Source organism: Erythrolamprus reginae, chromosome 3, assembly GCF_031021105.1.
Source record: "Erythrolamprus reginae isolate rEryReg1 chromosome 3, rEryReg1.hap1, whole genome shotgun sequence".
In the NCBI taxonomy this organism is placed as follows: domain Eukaryota; kingdom Metazoa; phylum Chordata; class Lepidosauria; order Squamata; family Dipsadidae; genus Erythrolamprus; species Erythrolamprus reginae.
Genome location: NC_091952.1, coordinates 30,645,391 through 30,666,325, shown reverse-complemented (window position 1 = coordinate 30,666,325; position 20,935 = coordinate 30,645,391). Strand labels below are relative to the sequence as shown.

The following is a 20,935-nucleotide window of genomic DNA, read 5'->3' as shown; positions in this document are numbered from 1 at the left end:
AAATTTTGATCCTGTGACCACAAAGATCCTGCAGTCGTTGTAAAAAATGGCCACAAGTCACTTTTTCCATGCCCTTGTAACTTTGAACAGTCACTAAAGGAACTGTTGCAAGTCGAGGACTACCCGTATTGCCGATCCCTCGACCTTGCAAACTATTCAGCTGCCAGAGAAACTGCTTTTCTTTCCGCTCTTTTGATTTCTTGGCCAGACACAAATCCAGCCGAGGTTTCCTCGGTGGCTTTTCCGTCTCTTCTTCTGCGTCTTTGTCTCAGCTCGGTGGCCAAGAGACGCTCGTAATTAATTGCCTCCCGAGTGGCCTTTACGCGCGGGGAGGAACCGGAGACCCCCCACGGAGAGACGAGGCGCTTGGTCCGTCCTCCTCCCATTACCCCCGGGTTCCAGGGAGAAAGTCACCATCGGGCAACCTCCCTGATTTGGAAAGGAAGAAAAACTACGTGCGGGGCTCGCCGCGGCGTTTCTCCCTCGCTCCCTCCCTCTTTCTGGCGAGCAACAAAGCGACCATTTGTAGACGGTGCCTGGACGGGGTTGCGAGAGGGAGCTGCGTGGCCCTTCACTGAGAGCGGTTGCACCAGCCCTCAGTGCGGATCCCCCCGGCCGGGCTGGTTGGAGGCGATTCTGGAGACGCGCAAGACTGAGCGGCAGACGCCTTCGGCACCAAGAAAAGGGCGCTTGGGCTGCTGCGGCGAGAGGTCCGCTTCCAGTGCTGGATCCGGGAGGAGAGCGAAAGGACCGGGAGCCTCCCAGCCGAGGCGCACATGGCTCGGGCGGAGCGCGGTTCTGGCGGGGTGAGTTCGTCGCCGCTGCTGCCGCCCGACATGTGCGCGCTCCGCTGCGTCCGGAGTCCTTGGCCGGGGCGCACCGGCTGAAGGCGCCTGCCGTGCCATAGAGGTAAGTGGCATTCGCTGGGAAAGAGATGGGCGCCCGCGGAACTCAGCCCTAGGCAGACGCTCAGATGAAGTTCCTTCTCCAGAAATCGGCCCATCTTTAATTCCCTGGGGTCCAAGCGGTTTCACCTTCCACTAACCTGCAGGATTCTTCTTACTTAACGAAGAGTGCCCTGGAGCGTGTGCAGAGTGTTTGTCGCTAGTCATGAGGAGAGGCCCCTTATGTAATGGCAGGAGAGCAGAGAATTGGAACAGTGTTAAGCAGGAAAAGATGCATCCTGACTGAGTTGCAGTGCTTTACTTAATTTGATTTTATTTATTTATTTATTTTGCCAAGTACATATGGGTGATATACAAAGATATAATAATATTTATATGCATGATACTAATAAAAAGAAACATTAGCACAGGGGATGGAAGGCACACCTCTTAGGAATCAGGAGAGGTCAACAGTGGATAATCTAAGGATAAAGTTCTGAGGGTTAGGTGATGATACTACGGAGTCTGGTGGTGAGTTCCATGCATCAACTACTCGGTTACTAAAGTCGTATTTCCTGCAGTCGAGTTTAGAGGGGTTTACTTTAAGTTTGTATCTGTTGTGAGCTCCTGTATTGTTGTGGTTGAAGCTGGTCTTTGACAGGAAGGACATTGTAGCAGGTAATTTTATGGGCTATGCTTAGGTCGTGTTTAAAGTGACGTAGTTCTAAGCTTTCTAAATGTAGGATTGTAAGTCCAGTTGCATAGGGTATTCTGTTGCGAGTGGAGGAGAGGAATAAACTCCAGGATTTATTCTGAATAATAAAGAAGGTTAGAACATTATTCCAATTAGAATTCAAATTTTAAGAAGACAAAGTAAAGCACTCCAGGAAATAAGCAATTCCTATGTGTCCCTGTATGCATGCAGGGTGTTTTATTAATCCGAGTATTTCAAATCACATTGAGCAGTTTTTCCAGAATGGGCTGTTTTGTCTATGTTTGCGTTTGATTATAGAAAGTAAGTATTTTATATTCAAACGTATGACCTCCACAACACCTGCAGGTTGTTGCTGTGGCTGGCAGCAGTTTGGATGAGAGCTCCGGGAAACTTTTCCAGCGTAGCTGAGGAGGACGTGGGCAGGAAGTGTAGGCCTAGCTATCAAGTCAGGCATCACGGAGATGGAGACTGAGATAAATTGAACGTGGGGGTGAACTCGAGGCAGCACAGACCATCATGCCTATTCGTCAGAAGATTTATTGTGCAAAAGAAAAGACAGGCTGTCATGTTATAGATCCACAAACTGGCAAATGATGTTCTGGAATGCTTTGGCTCACCACTTCTGTAAACATAGCAGCCGGTCCTGCGTTTTAACTGGTCACGAAGAGACAGTAACTGATTGCCAAAACAGGATTCTAAAATATTTTTATTTGCACCACACTATTTTTCCTTGCAGTTAAATGGCCCATTTTTTTCTGTTCAAATGTGGGTTAGATACACATACAGTACATATGCAAATACAAATTCAGAGTTTAAAAGAACATGTTTCACATATTGTCCAAATTCTTAAGTTCTGGACCAGAATAAATGGATCCAGGTTCTATCTCCCTCAGCCACACTGCAGGAAGTGATTGTGGTGAATTTTTCAGTGTAATATAACCAGCAAGGCTGTTGTGAAAGATAAGCCATTTCTTGAGCTTTTAGGGAAAGGTAGGATATAAATATAAAATGACAGTTGCTAAGTTTCAGGCAGTCTTATTCAAATGTCACTGAAAGCATCTGTAGGACTCAATTTTCCACTGGGGTAGATTATTTGGGAAGAAGGCATTCTCCCGTCAATGACCCCTTCATGTCAAAATCAGAACTGATGCAGAGGAAATCTGATGCTAATTGGCTACGAGGCATAGCACATAAATGCCTTTTTTCAAGACAGAGTTTGGAGAAGCAATGCAACAAATGGGATTTTAATGTAGCCATAGAAGATAGAAGTTCAGGTCTTAACTCAACCATGACCTTCACTGTACAGTCTTCCCTTCTCTCGTGCTCTTCAGGAGGACAGGGAAATGCAGCTGTACAAATTACCCTCCAGAGAATTGATGGTCATGCTGCCTTAGAATCTTGGAAGTCAACGGGTGCCAAACTGAGCCCTGCAATTAAGACAAGTGAAGACACTCTGTTGAATCAGCTATTGTATTAATCTAAATGAAGAAGAGACAACATGGCTTTTGGCTGGAGCAAAGGGCTCAAGGACATCACCTTTTGTTGTTTCCAGGCTGTTTGCTTCCTCAATTTTTTTAGATCACTTTAAAGAGAGAGCCAGTTGGTGCAGTGGTTAAGGCATTGACTCAAAAACAGGAGGTTAGGAGATCATGAGTTCTAGTCCCATCTTAGATACAAAGCCAGATGGGTAATCTTGAACCAATCATAATTTCTTATCCCTAGGAAGGAAGCAGTGGCAAATCACTTCTAAACTTTTGCCCAAAAAATTACAGGAACTTGTCTAGGGTGTTTCCAGGAGGCAACACTGACTTGACACCCCATGTATATATATACATATATAAATACATAGATTTTAAAAAACTATAGGCCTTGACTTCTTCGTTGACTGGAAATGCTTGTCTCAATTACTCCCCTTCTGCGACTCCTACAAATAAGGGGTCCACTTAAGTTTTCAAGGCTAGTTTGCTTAATTTTACCTTCACATAAAGCCTTTACTATTTGGTCACCATTCAAGATTTTGCTCCAAAGATCTAAAAAAGTGTAAGCGCCTTATAGTTTTTTTTAAAAATTCATCAAGATTAGCAAGGCAAATTTCTGCATTTCATCATACTCTAATATTGTATGCCATAAAGTTATTTACTTCCTCCACTCCATTATTCTTACTTTTTACATAAATCTAATGAAGGACTGAAAGCAGTAAATAATGTACAGAACATTAATACTTAATGGATTTTAGAGGCTTTATGTCTATTTTTATGCTATTTTTAGTTTATTCATTTATTTAGCTATGTGGATGTAAATATTTTTGCTCTTTTCCCCCCCTCCCCCCTTTTTATACAAGCAACCAATCATGATAACATTCCGTTCTATTCCATTCGGTTGTCTGTCAAATAAATCCCAGAAACATTCTTTGAATAAAAAAACCCCAGTGAATTGCTGCAGCCCAGGATTATTTTTGGAAGTGCCCAAGGGGGAAACCCCAAAAGATAAACTGCTAAAACAGAATCCAAAGAAGCTAAAAGAAGTGGTAGGCAGCAATTTTACCACTTCATCTTCAGATGAAAAGGATTTTCAGTGACCAACAATAGGATTACCATTGTAACCATTTTGTGAGAGTGCCCGCAGTTGACTCTCAAAATCCATGTGAACTTTTATTTGTATTTGTTTATTTTGTCCAATACACAATACATATAGAAGAGAATAGACATGAGGTAATACTGTATATATAAAGAAAAATATAAAATAGAGGAGAAGATATATGAAAGGAAGAAAATATATATGACATATGAGATAAAGGAAAGACAATTGGACAAAGGATAAAAGGCACACTGGTGCACTTATGTACACCCCTTACTGACCTCTTAGGAACTTGGAGAGTTTAATTGTGGATAGTCTAAGGGAGAAATGTTGGGGGTTAGGGGTTGACACTATTGAGTCTGGTAATGAGTTCCATGCTTCGACAACTCGATTGTTAAAGTTATATTTTTTTACAATCAAGTTTGTAGCAGTTAATATTAAGTTTGAATCTGTTGCGTGCTCTTATGTTGTTGCGGTTGAAGCTGATGTAGTCATTGATAGGTAGGACGTTGCAGCATATGATCTTGTGGGCAATACTTAAATCGTGTTTTAGGCATCGTAGTTCTAAGCTTTCTAGACCCAGGATTGTTAGTCTATTTTCGTAGGGTATTCTGTTTCGAGTGAAGGAGTGAAGAGCTTTTCTGGTGAAATATTTTTGGACGTTTTCAAGGGTGTTGATGTCCGAGATGTGGTATGGGTTCCAGACAGATGAGCTGTATTCTAGGATGGGTGTGGCAAAAGTTTTGTAGGCTCCTGTGAGTAGTGTGAGATTGCCGGAGCAGAAGCTAAGTAGGATCAGGTTAACAACTCTAGAAGCCTTTTGGCGATATTGTTGCAGTGGGCTTTAGCACTTAGGTCATTTGATATTAGTATTCCAAGGTCTTTTATTGAGTGTGGGTTGTCTGTGAGAATTTGTTTATTCAGTTTATATATGAGGTTAGGATTCTTTTTGACGATGTGGAGGGTAGAGCATTTGTTGGTTGATATTTGAAGTTGCCAGGTGTTAAACCAATCTGAGACTAAGTCGAGGTCTTTTTGGAGAGTAAATGTGTTGTCCGTGGTGATCTTCCCTTGACCTAGATCAATCTTTGCCAGTTTGGTTCTTTCTGGATCTGTGAGGTTGCACAATCCCTACCCCACAGCCATTCCGCAAAGATGTAGCTGGCATGATGGAATTTGCCATTAAAAAAAGGGAAGCTCAGGGCTAGAGAAAACCAACCTCATGCATTCTATCCTCATGTGGGTGCTCTTCTACATCCGCCCACACTATTTTTTCTAAACAGTCTATGTAGAAGACAGTCTTTTTATACAGAGACCACTCCAGAGAAAAATGCATAAACAGACTTCGTGTAGATTCAGGTATGAGCTCCTGTGCTTAAACAGAAGCTGGAGAACATCTTGTACAGTTTGACTTCTTAGAAGAATGAAGGTTGCTATGATAATGGTGGAAGAGCATCTATGGAGATTATGAGGTACCGTCTAGAGAATATTAATACCATGTAGATGTCAGAATGGTGAGAAGTGTTGCAAGCGGAGAGTCAGTTTATGTGTGCAGCTGAGAGGGAAGACATTGAATGGGTGGTAAGTGCTTTTTATTCTATAGTATAGATTAAATCTATAGATTCTATACCTTTTACACAAGTAGTTTATCTGAGCTGTGAACATGAAGATGGTGAAAGATGGTAGCAAAGGGAAGTGTTTGGGGTTTTTGTGTGTATCCTTATTCTCATCTATTTCTTCATTTATCTTATTGCAATTTATTTGTTTGATTGTTAGAGTTGTTTGGAATAAGACATCATACAAGCTTCATCAATTGTGGTGGTGATGATGATGATGATGACACGGCCCAGATGTGCTATGCATAACTTTTTCTAACTTAGTTGCCTTATTTTCTATTCTAAATCAGAAACTAAAATACATCCTATTCACATTCTGTTTTTCAGTCATGGTGCAAAAGAAACTGAAGGAGATCCAAATCCTTCCAATCCCAAACATTTTTATCAAGTGATGGATTCTGTGGTTCCTTGTTTGAAAATCCTAAATGACTTGTTGGCGATTGTTTCAATGCTTTGTAGCTGAGTTGTAGCCACATTAGCCTTTAAGGCTACTTATTTGCAATAGACTGGTATATTCAATACAATGTAAATTTTTTGTGGGCAACAATTTATTTTATTGGATGTGAAGATTATTACCCCAGAAGAGAAGCATCTCCATCTATTCTTTTTAAAAAATATATTAATTGGATTTCTATGCCGCCCCTCTCCAAGGACTCACTATTTATGGTGATGGAGAAAAGTCCAAGCTTTTTAAACCTCTGGTGTAGTTGTCTTTGTTGCAGAAAATCTCTGGATGGTGTCTGATTGCAGCCTAATCTGTCCTTGAGAATGAAATCGAAATGCAAGGAAGAAATTTTCCATCTGTTTTGTCTTCCTGTTCTTCCTTAACCAGATGTAAAAAGAGAGATAGCCCTTGGATCACTCATACTCTACTATCACCATTTTGTAGCTGTCCAAGCCTCTCTTGAAAATAGTGCAACACTCAGTATGCAGTACAAAGCTTGCTGTGACCTTGATACAGGGGTGGGCTAATGCCTGGATGGGGGGGGGATGCAGAGCACCCCAGAACACCTAATTTGCACTGAAAGATGTTGAAAACAATTCAGGGCATCCTGCATAAGCTACACTCACCATATGGTAGTAAAATGTTTGGTAGCCCTTCACTACCTTGATATCATAGTGACAAAATAGACCAGTGATGGCAAACCTTTTTTTCCTTGAGTGCCAAAAGAGTGTGGGCATGGGTGCCAAAACAGCGTGGGCACACACACACTCAGGAAATGCCTGAGTGCCCACATCTATAATTCAATGGCTAAGGAGGGCGAAAACAGTTTCCTCCACCCCCAGAGGCCCTCTGGAAGCAGAAAATGGCCTGTTTCCCAACTTCTGGCTTCTCGTGTTTCGCCCTCCCCAGGCTCAAAGGCTTCCTTGGAGGGTAAAAATGTCCTCTCCCATCCTCCCAGAGGCTCCCTAGAAACCAAAAATGCCCTTCAGAACCTCTGTGAGAGCCAAAAATCAGCTGGCCAACACAGACATGCACATTGGAGCTGAGCAAGGGCAACAGCTCGCATGCCAGCAGATATGGCTCTGCGTGTCACTTGTGGCACCCTTGCCATAGGTTCAGCATCACTGGAATAGACAGACAGAATAACCAAGTTGGAAGAGACCTTGTAGGTCATCAAGTCCAAACCCACCCACCTCGCCCACCACCCAAGCAGAAGACCGCACATCATTTCTGACAGATGGCAGTCCTCTTCTTCAATGCTTCCAGTGATGAAGCTCCAATAACTTCTGAAGTCAAGCTGTTCTATTGGTTGATTGTTCTCACTGCCAGAAAATTTCTCCTTATTTCTAGGTTGAATCGCTCCTTGATCAGTTTCCATCCATCATTCCTTGTCTGGCCTTCAGGTGCTTTGGAAAATAGGTTGTCCCTCTCCTCTTTGTGGCAGCTCCTCAAATATTGGGACACTGCTATCCTGTCTCCCTTGGTTCTTCTCTTTACTGAACTAGTCATGCCCATTTCCCGAAACCATTTTTCATATGTTTTAGCCTCCAGCTCCATGGAAGGTAAGGCAGACAAGTGGCTGTCTGAGAATTTTCTTCATCTAAGATCAGCTGTTTATCCCACTTTGCATAACTTTATACTCCATCCTGCAAAGCAGCTAATTCTCATATCGGAATTACTCTTCTGCCTAAATCTACTTATAGAGTTATTTGTAACTTCTAGATCAGTGGTGGCAAACCTTTTTTGGTTTGTGTACCTAAAACAGGGGAGCGCAGGGGGTCGCACCCATAACTTTATGCTCCCCATAGAAACAGAAACATGGTCCATCTAGTCTGCCCTTATACTATTTCCTGTATTTTATCTTACAATGGATATATGTTTATCCCAGGCATGTTTAAATTGAGTTACTGTGGATTTACCAACCACGTCTGCTGGAAGTTTGTTCCAAGGATCTACTACTCTTTCAGTAAAATAATATTTTCTCACGTTGCTTCTGATCTTTCCCCCAACTAACTTCAGATTTTGTCCCCTTGTTCTTGTGTTCACTTTCCTATTAAAAACACTTCCCTCCTGAACCTTATTTAACCCTTTGACATATTTAAATGTTTCGATCATGTCCCCCCTTTTCCTTCTGTCCTCCAGACTATACAGATTGAGTCCATTAAGTCTTTCCTGATACGTTTATTCTTGTAGCCCATCTTTGGACCCGTTCAATTTTGTCCATATCTTTTTGTAGGTGAGGTCTCCAGAACTGAACACAGTATTCCAAATGTGGTCTCACCAGCGCTCTATATAAGGGGATCACAATCTCCCTCTTCCTGCTTGTTATACCTCTAGCTATGCAGCCAAGCATCCTACTTGCTTTTCCTACTGCCCGACCACACTGTTCACCCATTTTGCGACTGTCAGAAATCACTACCCCTAAATCCTTCTCTTCTGAAGTTTTTGCTGACACAGAACTGCCAATGCAATACTCAGATTGAGGATTCCTTTTCCCCAAGTGCATTATGCGCATGCATGTGTGACACTCCCCCTGCACATGATAACCCGCCCATTTTTCACTCTCCACAGGCTTCAGAGTGTTTCTAGGAGCCTGGCAAGGGGCGAAAACAGCCTTTCCTACCAACCTGGAGGCCCTCCGGAGGCAGAAAATGGCTTATTTGCCAACTTCCATTTGAATCGAAAGTTCTGGGTTGGTTTTTTTGCTCTCCCCAGGCTTCAGAGCCTTTTTAGGAGCTGCGAAGGGCAAAAATGGCCTCACCCCCTGGAGGCCCTCTGGAGGCCAAAAATGACCTGTTTCAAGTTGGGAAATGGACCATTTCTGGCCTGCGAAGCACCTCCAGAGGACCTCCAGGGGGATGGGGAAGGCCATTTTCACCCTCCCCAGGTTCTTAAAAAAAGACTCTGGAGCTTGGGGAGCGCAAAAAATGGGCCTTCCCCATCCCCTCCGGAGGCTGAAAACAGACTGTTCTTTCTTGTTTGACTTCAATAGTTCACTGTAATGTATTCTATGTGGAACTGTTCTTGAAGACTGTTCTGAGGCCTCAGTTTACCCAAAATGCGGCTATCAGTGCTTTGAGCAGAACCACTTGGTTAAATCAAATTATTGTGATTGGTAACCAGAGTCAGGGATGTAATTCCAGGCTCAATTTATAGAGTTGGATTTGACCTTTAAAAATCTAAGCAGCCTGTGGATGAGAATTTCAATCATCTCCCATACTGTGTGTGAGCCTTTTGAAAACTTTTCTGGATGAAAAACGTTTCTTTGTCCTCCCCGGTTGTTAAAAGTACAACAAATAAAGGGACACAAAAGACATTTTCAAAAGTCAGATATAGGTCTAGGAAATGGAAAACCTCTATCAATGCCAACACCCCCTCACAGAATTTTTAGCTAGCTGCTTAGAGACGTCACTAAGATCTGTCTCATCATTCAACGTTAGCATGCCATTGCTTTATTTTGCTTTCACTTCATTTAAAAATATTCTCTCCTATTAAGGTACTAATCTGGAATGCGGTGTAAAAAATGGTAAGCAAATTGATAACTTATGCTCTGTGCTGTCTTTCTTTCTCGTTGGTCATTTGTACTTTGAAACAAAATGTGTAAAAACAATCAACTTTTGGAGTTGTTGAAATATTTTATTTTTTTTATCTACATGCATAGTATACATTTATATATATATCAGTGAATCAGAAAAATAATTATTATTATTGGGCTGCAGGTGTCTTTTCCTATCCTTTATTCTGCCTCTATTTTTTTTTCCAGAAGAAAGAAAGAAAAGCCTTTCCATTAAATAAATATTTTCCTGAAGTTTTTTCCAAACTTTATTATTTATTTATTTATTTTATTTATTTATTTTATTTATTCATTTGTCCAATACACAAATACATAGGAAGAAAAATAGACATGTAGTAATATATATAAGGGTAAAGTGAACTTAGAGGAGAGGATATATGAAAGAAAGAAAATATACATGATAAGTGAGAGAAAGGAAAGAGAATTGGACAGGGGACGAAAGGCACACCAGTGCACTTATGTACGCCCCTTATTTTACTTTATTTATTTTACTTATTTTACTTTATTTTGTCAAACAAGTACTGTATAGGATTGTAGTTTGAATAAGCATAACATAAGTAGTAAATAATGATGATGATAAATAATAATGCAATAATAGTAGATGCTTAGAACAAACTTCCATGGTTGGTAAATCCACAGTTACTGAATTTAAACATGCCTGGGATATATCCATCCTAAGATAAAATACAGGAAATAGTATAAGGGCAAACTAGATGGACCATGCCATCAATCTTCTATGTTTCTATGATAAAAGAAGACAATAGGACAGTAGGACAGGGATGGTAGGTAGAAAGGTGCACTTAGGCACGCAACTTGAAGCATCTCTTTCAATTGGCCTTTATTTCCAAACTCAAAACTTACAGGACAGGTAGATCTCAACGTACGAGTGGTCATTTAGTGATTATTCAAAATTACAACATACCACATATCCCCAAAGCTACTTATGTTCCAGTATCACCCCTCCCTCACAGTCATTTGGCCGCATTTTAGGTGCTTGGCATCTGGTCACATTTTTAACAGTCATGTGGTTGTGATTTATGATGGTTTTGCCAGAAAGTTGTCTTTATTTCTGGTATTTGGCAAAAGCCAGCCCATTGGAAGCAATGGACTTGCTTAACAACCGTAACATTCACTTAATGACCATTGTCATTACTGTGTTCACTTAACGACCACTGCCACAAAAGTTGTAAAATTAAGTTGGTCATGTGATGACCCACTTAATGACAAAGACTTGTGACTGTAATTGCTAGGCTCACATACACACACAAAAAACATTCGTAGTAAATGAAATGGAAATAAATTCATTTAGGCCAATTTTCCAAATGAAACATAGAAGTCTGACGGCAGAAAAAGACCTCATGGTCCATCTAGTCTGCCCTTATACTATTTTTTGAATTTTATCTTAGGATGGATCTATGTTTATCCCAGGCATGTTTAAATACAGTTATTGTGAATTTATCAACCACGTCTGCTGGAAGTTTGTTCCAAGGATCTACTACTCTTTCAGTAAAATAATATTTTCTCATGTTGCTTTTGATCTTTTCCCCAACTAACTTCAGATTGTGCCCCCTTGTTCTTGTGTTCACTTTCCTATTAAAAACACTTCCCTCCTGAACCTTATTTAACCCTTTGACATATTTAAATGTTTCGATCATGTCCCCTCTTTCCCTTCTGTCCTCCAGTCTATACAGATTGAGTTCATTAAGTCTGTCCTGATATGTTTTATGCTTAAGACCTTCCACCATTCTTGTAGCCCGTCTTTGGACCCGTTCAATTCTGTCATTATCTTTTTGTAGGTGAGGTCTCCAGAACTGAACACAGTATTCCAAATGTGGTCTTACTATATAGCAGGATCACAATCTCCCTCTTCCTGCTTGTTATACCTCTAGCTATGCAGCCAAGCATCCTTCTTGCTTTTCCTACTGCCCAACCACACTGTTCACTCACTGTTCTACATTTACTTGTTATTTGAAGTATGGCGAAGTGTAAGTTTCAGCAAATAGTTAGGATCCAGTCAGTTCCACCCATTTTACACTTTAGGAGAACTTTACAAAATTAGATACCCAATAATAAGAGTTGTGGAAGCCAGAATGAAAAGAGAATTCAAAACTGGATTTTCCTCTACAAGTTTGCAGAGTGATACGTTCCCTGTCTTTGGCCCAAGGATGTTTTTCTGTGAAATGATAAGATGGTTCCGTGAGCAAATATAATCACATGCCATTTTCATTCCATCTTTTCTCAGCCGTCATCATCTTTTTCCTTTCCACATCTGAAACAACTCAGCCAATTCAGGCCCTGGAGATCTGGCTTTTGTTGAAACTTGGACTGCAGAGATTCTGCATTGATGGACGGCAATGTACCAGTACAAATACTTTTTGATCCTGAAAAAGTAAACAGAAACGGTCATTTTTAACAATTACAGCTCACATAACTAACTTAATGTGCTGGAATGCCAGGGATAGGGGAAGTAAAAATACATGATTTTGGATTTAGCCGATGCGTGTTAGTCCTGTAGACAAATTGTAGCACTTACAAACTTGACATTACAATTGTTCTCTCCAAGTGGCTGGATTAATGTCTGCTTAAATAAGAATCACTTTTGCATATAATGCAGTTGAATTGTTCTCCTCTTGCGGAAATATCAGTTTTAAAAAACAACTATTTTTAAGTCTTTGGAACTGAATCTCATTTAATGGTATCTTTTTTCCCCCATTGCATATATTTCAGGTTTATTTTTTCTTCTTTCATGTTAATACCACAACCATGGTGACTCTTGTAAAGCAACGGGAAAAATCAATAACAAATATAATGATCTTTCAGAAAAATTGCTGCAATAACTTTTCTTAGTGTGTGTTCTGGAAGGAAGAGACAGGCATTAATAAAGGTTTAATGACAAATCCCACATGCACTAGGTCTGAATGTTCTGTTAATTTCTAATTTCAAAATATTACTAAAATGTAGAGATCCTTGATTTCTAAGATAAAAACTTGGGGACTCACTCTACTGTCCACAATACTGCAGTTTATTTTGCAAATGGTCAATACCTGAAAAATGCAATATGGGTTAGAGTTAGGACTGGACCCAGGGAATTGATTTCAAAAATGAAGGTATAAATAAATAATAAAATACAGGAAATAGTATAAGGGCAGACTAGATGGACCATGAGATCTTTTTCTGCCATCAATCTTCTATGTTTCTAAGGTACAGTGATCGCTCGTTTTTCGCAGGGGATGCGTTCCAAGACCATGAATTTCCGTGAAATAGAGGAAAGATATTTTTTAATGTATTTAACGAGTATTTGGATTTTTAAAACCCACCCTTTGCATTAAACAGCCATTCTATAATGTTTCTCAGCTGGAACTACATGTGATATCCTACTAGTTTCTTTAATAGAGTACATAGTACTGTAGAAGAATTTTATGAATTTTTAATGGATTTAAGCCCCCTTTGAAAACCTGTGAAATAGCGAATCCGCAAGAGATGAACCGTGAAGTAGTGATGGATTACTGTATACATAATTTACACATTTTAGTTGCTTTCTTACATATATGTATTTAATTGTAACAAACAGCAATACTGAATTATATAAATTTGGAATTTTTATTATTCCATCCTGATTTCTGTAATAAAAGAAGGAAAAAGGCTGGTAAACTTTAAATATATATATGTTCCTAAGTCTAAAAAAATTATGAAAAGATCAGTTTTATCCCCATTGAGAATTTTGAAAACTATCTAGATGTGGCTCCCAGAGGAAATCTCAATGGCATTTTCCCCCTCAAAAGGCAACTGACCCTTTTTCCTGAGGAAGACGAACTAAATGTTTCACTTCTCATCCAAGAAGCTTCATCAATCATCACCAGATGAAGGGGTTGGTGATAGAAGGAGAAGTATTGACAGTTGAGACTGATGGTGGGGAGAGGGAAGGATTGTATTTCTTTGCAGTAATCTGTTTGTTAGCACTCTCTCTGAGAGCTCTTGAGGCCACTTGAGGGTTTATCTTTGCCCTCTGGGTTGCCTAAATCAGAGTGCAACTGGTTGTGAAATCTTCTTGGAACTACTGCAAGGGCTGCGCTGCAGACTGAAGATAGGTGGTGTCTTATCCCTCCCCCACTGTTGAGAGAAGGATGCTCATAATTGCCTCTGCGCCCTTCTTTCAATCCAATGACCCACTCTCCAGAGGAAGGAATTGACCAAAGGCAGCATCACTTCAACACTTCTAGGAGATCTCAAGTCTTCTCCCTGTCTGGAGAGGAATAACCAAAAAGCCCATTCCCTGCCCATCATCTCATAGCAATCATCAATTCTGATGACTGCTGATAGAATGAAGAGGTGATTGACTGCTGTGGAATGAAGAACAGAATTGGATCGACACATTTCACAACGGGTAAGTTTCCTTCAATGCTTAGAGAGGGAATGTTTTAACAAGTTTAAGTTCTTTTTTTTTAAAGTTTGTAATAGATAGCAAAAGAGTGACGCTTGTTGATGTTTCGAAGAATCTTGCAAAAAAGGACCAAAAAAATAAAAAATCAAGCCATGACCTTATTTGAATGGATTATTAGACATAAGAGAAAGGAATATAAAGTTGATTTATCTGATTAAGGTTGAAATAGATAGGTTATTATTTCTGGCAACAGTTAATAAACTTTTGCTAATAGCGGAACTGAAATGACAACGCTTTATGGATTTGTTTACGGGTAAGAGATGGGATATGGGAAGAGCGATTGTTGTATTTCAAGAGGAAGTGATAAATTACTAATATTGTTTATATTTATGATGAAAGTGGGAAGTCATTTCTTTATATATATTTTCTTTACTATATTCCTAATTTGCTTTCTATTTCTTCTTTTCTCCTTTGCACATTCTGCTCTTTATTCTTCTGTCCTTCTCAGTCTAGTTTTTAATAGTAATGCTACATAATAATAAAATTATTATGTAGCAAGCTAGCAAGATACTTCCGTCAATAAAACATTTAGATCTAGATCTTGATTTGATTCACACATTGAACCAAGCATGATTTGTTTGGCTTTCATTTTATATGTTGCGTGAATTTCAAATAGTTATTTATAAAGCAGGGTAAATTTATATGATTGTGTATTGTATAAACTAGTCTACTGTGATTTATTTAATCCCTTTTTTACAAAAAACATGGTATAGGGTAATGTGAATGAAGATGAGTTTTTACCATTGGATTCAACTGAATTCTTGCTGGGTTTGGTATATCTGCTCTTATTATGCTTGCCTAGATTTAAAGCTTTAAACTTACAAATGGAAAAATCAATGACCTACTGAAGTTACTTAACTGTTTGCGAAGTAATCAAGGAAGATTACCTTCTTCAATAAGAATTCATCTGCAAAGGGCAACAGGATGCTGTTTTGTCTAGACTAAATTCAGAATAATTTTTAAACTCACAAAAGCAGTCAGTAAAGCCCAAATACATATAATCCCTTTTAGTGTTTTGGGGGTGTTGTCCTGTTACTTGAAGTGATATGCACTGATTTCAGTGAAAAAGTCTGTATTAAATTTTGGTAGGAAGATAATCTGAATCCTTATGTTTTCTTCTGAATGGATTCTCTCCAGTGTTTAATAATTAACATTTCATTTTATCTCGGTTGACACAATTCAGAGAGAATTAGAACAAGCCCATAGTATCTGTAGCTATGTTTCAAAAGCCCTGAACTGCATTATCCCACTGTATTTACATGTCTACAGATATACACAAAGATGTTCAGTGATAAGTGAGTATTGGGTATGTTTGTGAAACAAAATCAGGGTTGGTGAACAGTTGAATGGCTGTTCAAACATTTTCGTTCAAATTTGTCTGGACAAATTGTCTGAACAATAGTAATCTTGTTCAAAATGATACCAAGGTTCCAGCTCACATTGAGTCATATTCATTGAGTCATATTCAGTGATGGACTGCCAAAAAATTTACTGCCAAACTTTGGGTGTGGCTTATTTTGTAGGTGTGGCTTGATGGTCACGTGACCGGACAGGAGTGGCTTGTTGGCCATGCAACCTGGTGGGAGTGGCTTGACAATCGTGTGACCTGTGGTGGTTTAAAGGTCATATGACTGGATAGTAGTGGCTTACCAATCAAGATAAGTTTTCAAATAGGTGCTTGGACTCTTTTTCAGTCGATTAAGTCAGGTTATTTGAATAGCCACAAAAAGGACAAAAGATAGGCAACATTATTTGTTGAGGAGCACAGTAACATTTTAAGGTTTTGTACTGAACCCACAAGGTCAGTATGATCAAAGATTGGGCAAGTAGCTCAATTTTCTTTAATTGCTATAAAACTTCAGTTCTAGATAACGGTTAAAGTGATAAAAGTGTTTATGGGTAAAAACCTACTATTTAATTATTTCCTATTTTTAAAGTAATTAAGGATGATCCTAAGGTACTAGAGAAGGAAGGACAATTTAAAAAGCCTATTAAGTATTGAATAAATAGTTCATAAACTTACTGCATAGAAACATAGAAGATTGACGGCAGAAAAAGACCTCATGGTCCATCTAGTCTGCCCTTATAATATTTCCTGTATTTTATCATGGATATATGTTTATCCCAGTAATGTTTAAATTCAGTTACTGTGGATTTACCAACCACGGCTGCTGGAAGTTTGTTCCAAGGATCTACTACTCTTTCAGTAAAATAATATTTTCTCATGTTGCTTTTGATCTTTCCCCCAACTAACCTCAGATTGTGTCCCCTTGTTCTCCTGTTCACTTTCCTATTAAAAACACTTCCCTCCTGAACCTTATTTAACCCTTTGACATATTTAAATGTTTTGATCATGTCCCCCCTTTTCCTTCTGTCCTCCAGACTATACAGATAGAAACATAGAAACATAGAATTTCCCACGCACATTCCCAACCATGCTGACAATTTATCAGCAGCCCCATTAGCCTAATTGCCCCAGCCACAGGTGTTCTCCCTTATTTTCTATAATACTTGTGCAGTTGTTCCCTCCTTGTCATAAACCTGTGCCTGCAAACATCTATGAATGCCTCTTCTTCTGAGTCTAATGATGATGATGACACACTAATGGGGTAATTAGCTAATGGGCTGCCTGTGAATAATAATAATAATAATAATAATAATAATAATAACAATAACAATAACAATAACAATAACAATAACAATTAATAATAATTTATTAGATTTGTATGCCGTCCCTCTCCGAAGACTCGGGGAGCTTTTCCGGCTCAATGGAGTTTGTAAGGCAAACTCTCACTTATGCCTAGCTCCTCAGGGAAAACTCAGGTAATTACCTCCTCATCCGATCCTGCTTCACTCCCAGAATCTTCCCTTCCAGAATCTTCCCTTGACACAGAAACTCCACTGTCCGAAGCTGTTGGCAGTAAAACTGGTCTCTGATAATGTGAGGATTCTCCCAAACCAACCCCCACAGTCCTTGGAGCAGGAGCTGGCCCAGACCCAACCACAACACGTCGTTATGAAGTAGAATGGACAATCATTCTGTAGAATTTGAAACAAATAATTCTGGAACGTGCTGAAGATAAAATTGGGGGCATTTCTAACTTTAGAACTGGTGTTTTCCTTTAAATGGTTGGAACCCTAGTCATATATTTCAGTTTCTAATGTGTTTAGATTTTGCCTTTTTATTCTTTCATGGGATAAAATAAAAGAGCTATTTGTTTAGCAAAATATTGAGGAGTCCTGAGATATCCAAAGGACTGGCTTTTCCTTTATGAACCTGTCAGAAAATCAAGGTGTGGATCTGAGCTTTTTAGTCAACTGCAGATACCATACCTAAACAAGATAACCAACACAGGTAGTTTAGTTTAGAAGACTATGGGCAGCTACAGACATTTTTTTTTTTTTTTGCATATCTCTTTGTGTTTCCAGTTGGAAGAGAGAAAGCTTGCTAAAGCAAAGTTTCTGATTGAATATAATTTTTTCCCCACATTCAAGCAGATACATGTACCGTCCCTGTGTAGAATTTCCCACTCGATGAGGAGAAGTTGGAGATTATAGACAAATATGAATAAGATACATTGACTCTTAGGACAGTACGCATTTGAGCAAATACACATGCCAGGTTTCTGTAATTTTATTTTTAGACTTTTCCAGGCATTCTCATAATTATTATTTAGTTAAGATTGATTGATTTAAATGTTCAAGTTTTAAATTTTATTTAGGAACAGCTTTTATTGGTTCAGTTTGATTTTCATGCTAGCTATCCCAATAAACATATGCCTTTATTTGCAGCATTTATAAGCTTAGTATATTTTATTCTTTAATTCTATTCTCTGATTATTTGTTTATTTTTGTCTGCTTTGAAAATACAATACCCTTGAAAAATCAGGACAAAAAAACATCTATCTGGCACCTAATCATAAACTAGATTTTAAGTAAAATCATCTGAAAAATATAGTTTATTTTCTTATTCATCTCTCAGCTGACATAGTTAACATGGTTAACAAAGTTTAGCAAATCTGGGGATCATTATGTTAGATAAGGATGGTCTCTCTCTCTATTTTTTCTTATATTACCTGGATCTGATTAATCAGATTGCCTTTAAGATATTGCTCATAGGTGTCATTTGAAATGTGCAAGACAAGTAGATTCTAAACAATGTCGTTTGGCGGGTACCAGGGGAAGAGCCTTCTCTGTGGCAGCCCTGACCTTCTGGAACCAACTCCCCCCTTAGATTAGAACTGCCCCCACCCAACTTGACTTTCGTAAACTCCTTAAAACCCACCTCTGCCATCAGGCATGGGGGAATTGAGACATCTCCCCCGGGCCTATACAATTCATGTATGGTATGTTTGTGTGTATGTCTGCTTTAATAACAGGTTTTTTAAATGTTTTTAAATTATTAGATTTGTCTTGAATTGTTCTATTATTGTTTTGAGCCACCCCGAGTCTACGGAGAGGGGCGGCATACAGACAGATTCACAGAAGATATTTTCTACTACCTACAACTTGGCTGAGAATCATTGGAAAGGATAATTGAGTAGAGCAAATGGTGTGGTAATGCAAGTTTAGTTTTCTTTGAAGGTGAATCATCCTTGGCCTGTTGTAGATATTCTGCCACCTACTCTGCTGACAAAGTTGATATTTTAGGAACTTCTTATTTAGATAGCAAGCTAGAGTTTGTGGGATAAAAAAATACATTTTGATATGTTTGTTTTCATTATTTTCACAGAGCAGGGGTGTCAAACTTGCATTGTCACGGCAGCATCACATTATCAGCGTTTGGCACCTGAGTCACCTCCTGGCAAAAACAGATAGATATGTATAATTCTTCTCTAACAAACACTTTTTGATGTAATTCCATTGAGAAATCAGAGACATATATCTTATTCCCTGCGATTATAGACAGATCTCAACGTGAAAGAAGTTGCAGCAAGGTAGTGGAATTAAGAAACGGCTTCAGTTTTTCCACTCAAAATCACCCTCCCTTCTTTTTTTATGTAGGAAAAAAAAAACCCTGTTGGCAGTTCGATAAAAACACAAATTTCAAATGCCAGTTTTGCTCTGGATTTTTTTAAAAAAAATCTTTAATTGAAAACTTTATTTGGGTTCTTTCTAAACTATATGATCAAAGCACATGTACACTCCTAGCTGTAGAATTTAATACCTTTGTTTGTGATAAAAAAATCTTAGATTGTCTAAACAACAAGGAGATTCTCAGGCACAAAACTACCTTTAAATGTTTTGGATAATTTATTTATTTGTTTGTTTTTGCCAGTTAGTTTAAGCCAAGAATCTTCTCTTTTCTTTCTGTTTCAGTGTTGCCTGCAGGCCAAATTAGCCCCATCCCTACTGATCATGGTCAACAGGAGATTAAACTACTGGGATTCTGATTTTGAGGATGAGGTCATCAACATCAACGTTGGGGGCTTGAGAAGGAGACTCAGTTCGAGTGCCCTTTCCAAATTTCCTGACACTCGGCTTGGGCGCTTGCTTTCCTGTGACTCTGAAGAATCCATCTTACAGCTTTGTGATGATTATGATGTGAGCGCCAGGGAATTCTACTTTGATCGGAATCCTAGCTTCTTCCTATACCTGCTTCATTTTTACCAGACTGGCAAGCTGCATGTTATGGAGGAACTGTGTGTCTTCTCCTTTTGCCAAGAGATAGAATACTGGGGCATTAATGAATTCTTTCTGGATTCCTGCTGCAGCTATCGCTATCACGAAAGGAAGCTGGAGAGACATCACCACAACTGGGATGAGGAGAGTGAAGTTAGCAGTGTGGATACATCCCCAGATGAGATATTAGATTTCAACCATGACCTTCTTCGCTATAGTACGCTCCGCTGTGGCAATCTGCGCAAGCGCCTTTGGCTTACCATGGAAAATCCAGGATACTCCATCCCAAGCAAACTCTTCAGCTTTCTGTCTATCAGTGTTGTGCTGGTTTCCATAGCTACCATGTGTATTCACAGCATGCCAGAGTACCAGCAGTTTGACGAGGAGGGCAAGTTGAAGGATGACTCTGTGTTGCAAAACTTGGAGTATTTCTGCATCTCTTGGTTCACATTTGAAGTCACCGCCCGCTTGCTTTTGGCTCCAAACCTGAGAAAGTTTTTCAAGCATCCCCTCAATCTGATTGACATTATCTCAGTGTTGCCTTTCTATTTCACCCTCTGGGTAGATGTGGCCACGAAGACAGATTCAGAACTGGGAAATTTGGGAAAGGTGGTGCAAGTGTTTCGTCTTATGAGGATATTCCGAGTCCTGAAGCTGGCAAGGCATTCAACAGGCCTGAGATCTTTAGGAGCTACTTTGAAGGTGAATTAGCTTTAACTCGTTTATTTTTATTTCATATTTCTAGGGGTGGGAGTGGGGATCAAAAGAGTAGTAACTAGCACCTTTGTCTTTTTTCAATCTTACATTTGTATCTGATTTCAGCTTTTGAACTTTTTAAAGTTCAATTACAATGATGGACTGTTGGGTGATTACCTGATCTCCAATCCTACTCATTTTGTCCTATTTCATGAAATCTGCCATTGATTGATTGAGTGATTGATTGATTGATTGATTGATTGTTAGAGTTGAAAGGGACCATGAAGGCCATCGAGTTCAACCCCCTGCCCAAGCAGGAACCCTATAGTACACCAGTCAAGTGGCAGTTCAATCTTCTCTTTAAA

General features: G+C 39.3%; 1 protein-coding gene across 1 annotated transcript in view; it reads left to right on the top strand.

Annotated features, from left to right (window-relative positions):
* Positions 1–418: 418 nt before the first annotated feature.
* Positions 419–20,935, top strand: part of KCNS1 (potassium voltage-gated channel modifier subfamily S member 1) — a 42,404-nt gene continuing 21,887 nt past the window's right edge. The window contains exons 1-2 of the mRNA XM_070748812.1: positions 419–909; positions 19,572–20,576. Coding sequence (XP_070604913.1) covers positions 19,611–20,576 — 966 coding nt within the window. The 5' untranslated portion in view covers positions 419–909; positions 19,572–19,610. The remainder of the gene's footprint in view (positions 910–19,571; positions 20,577–20,935) is intronic.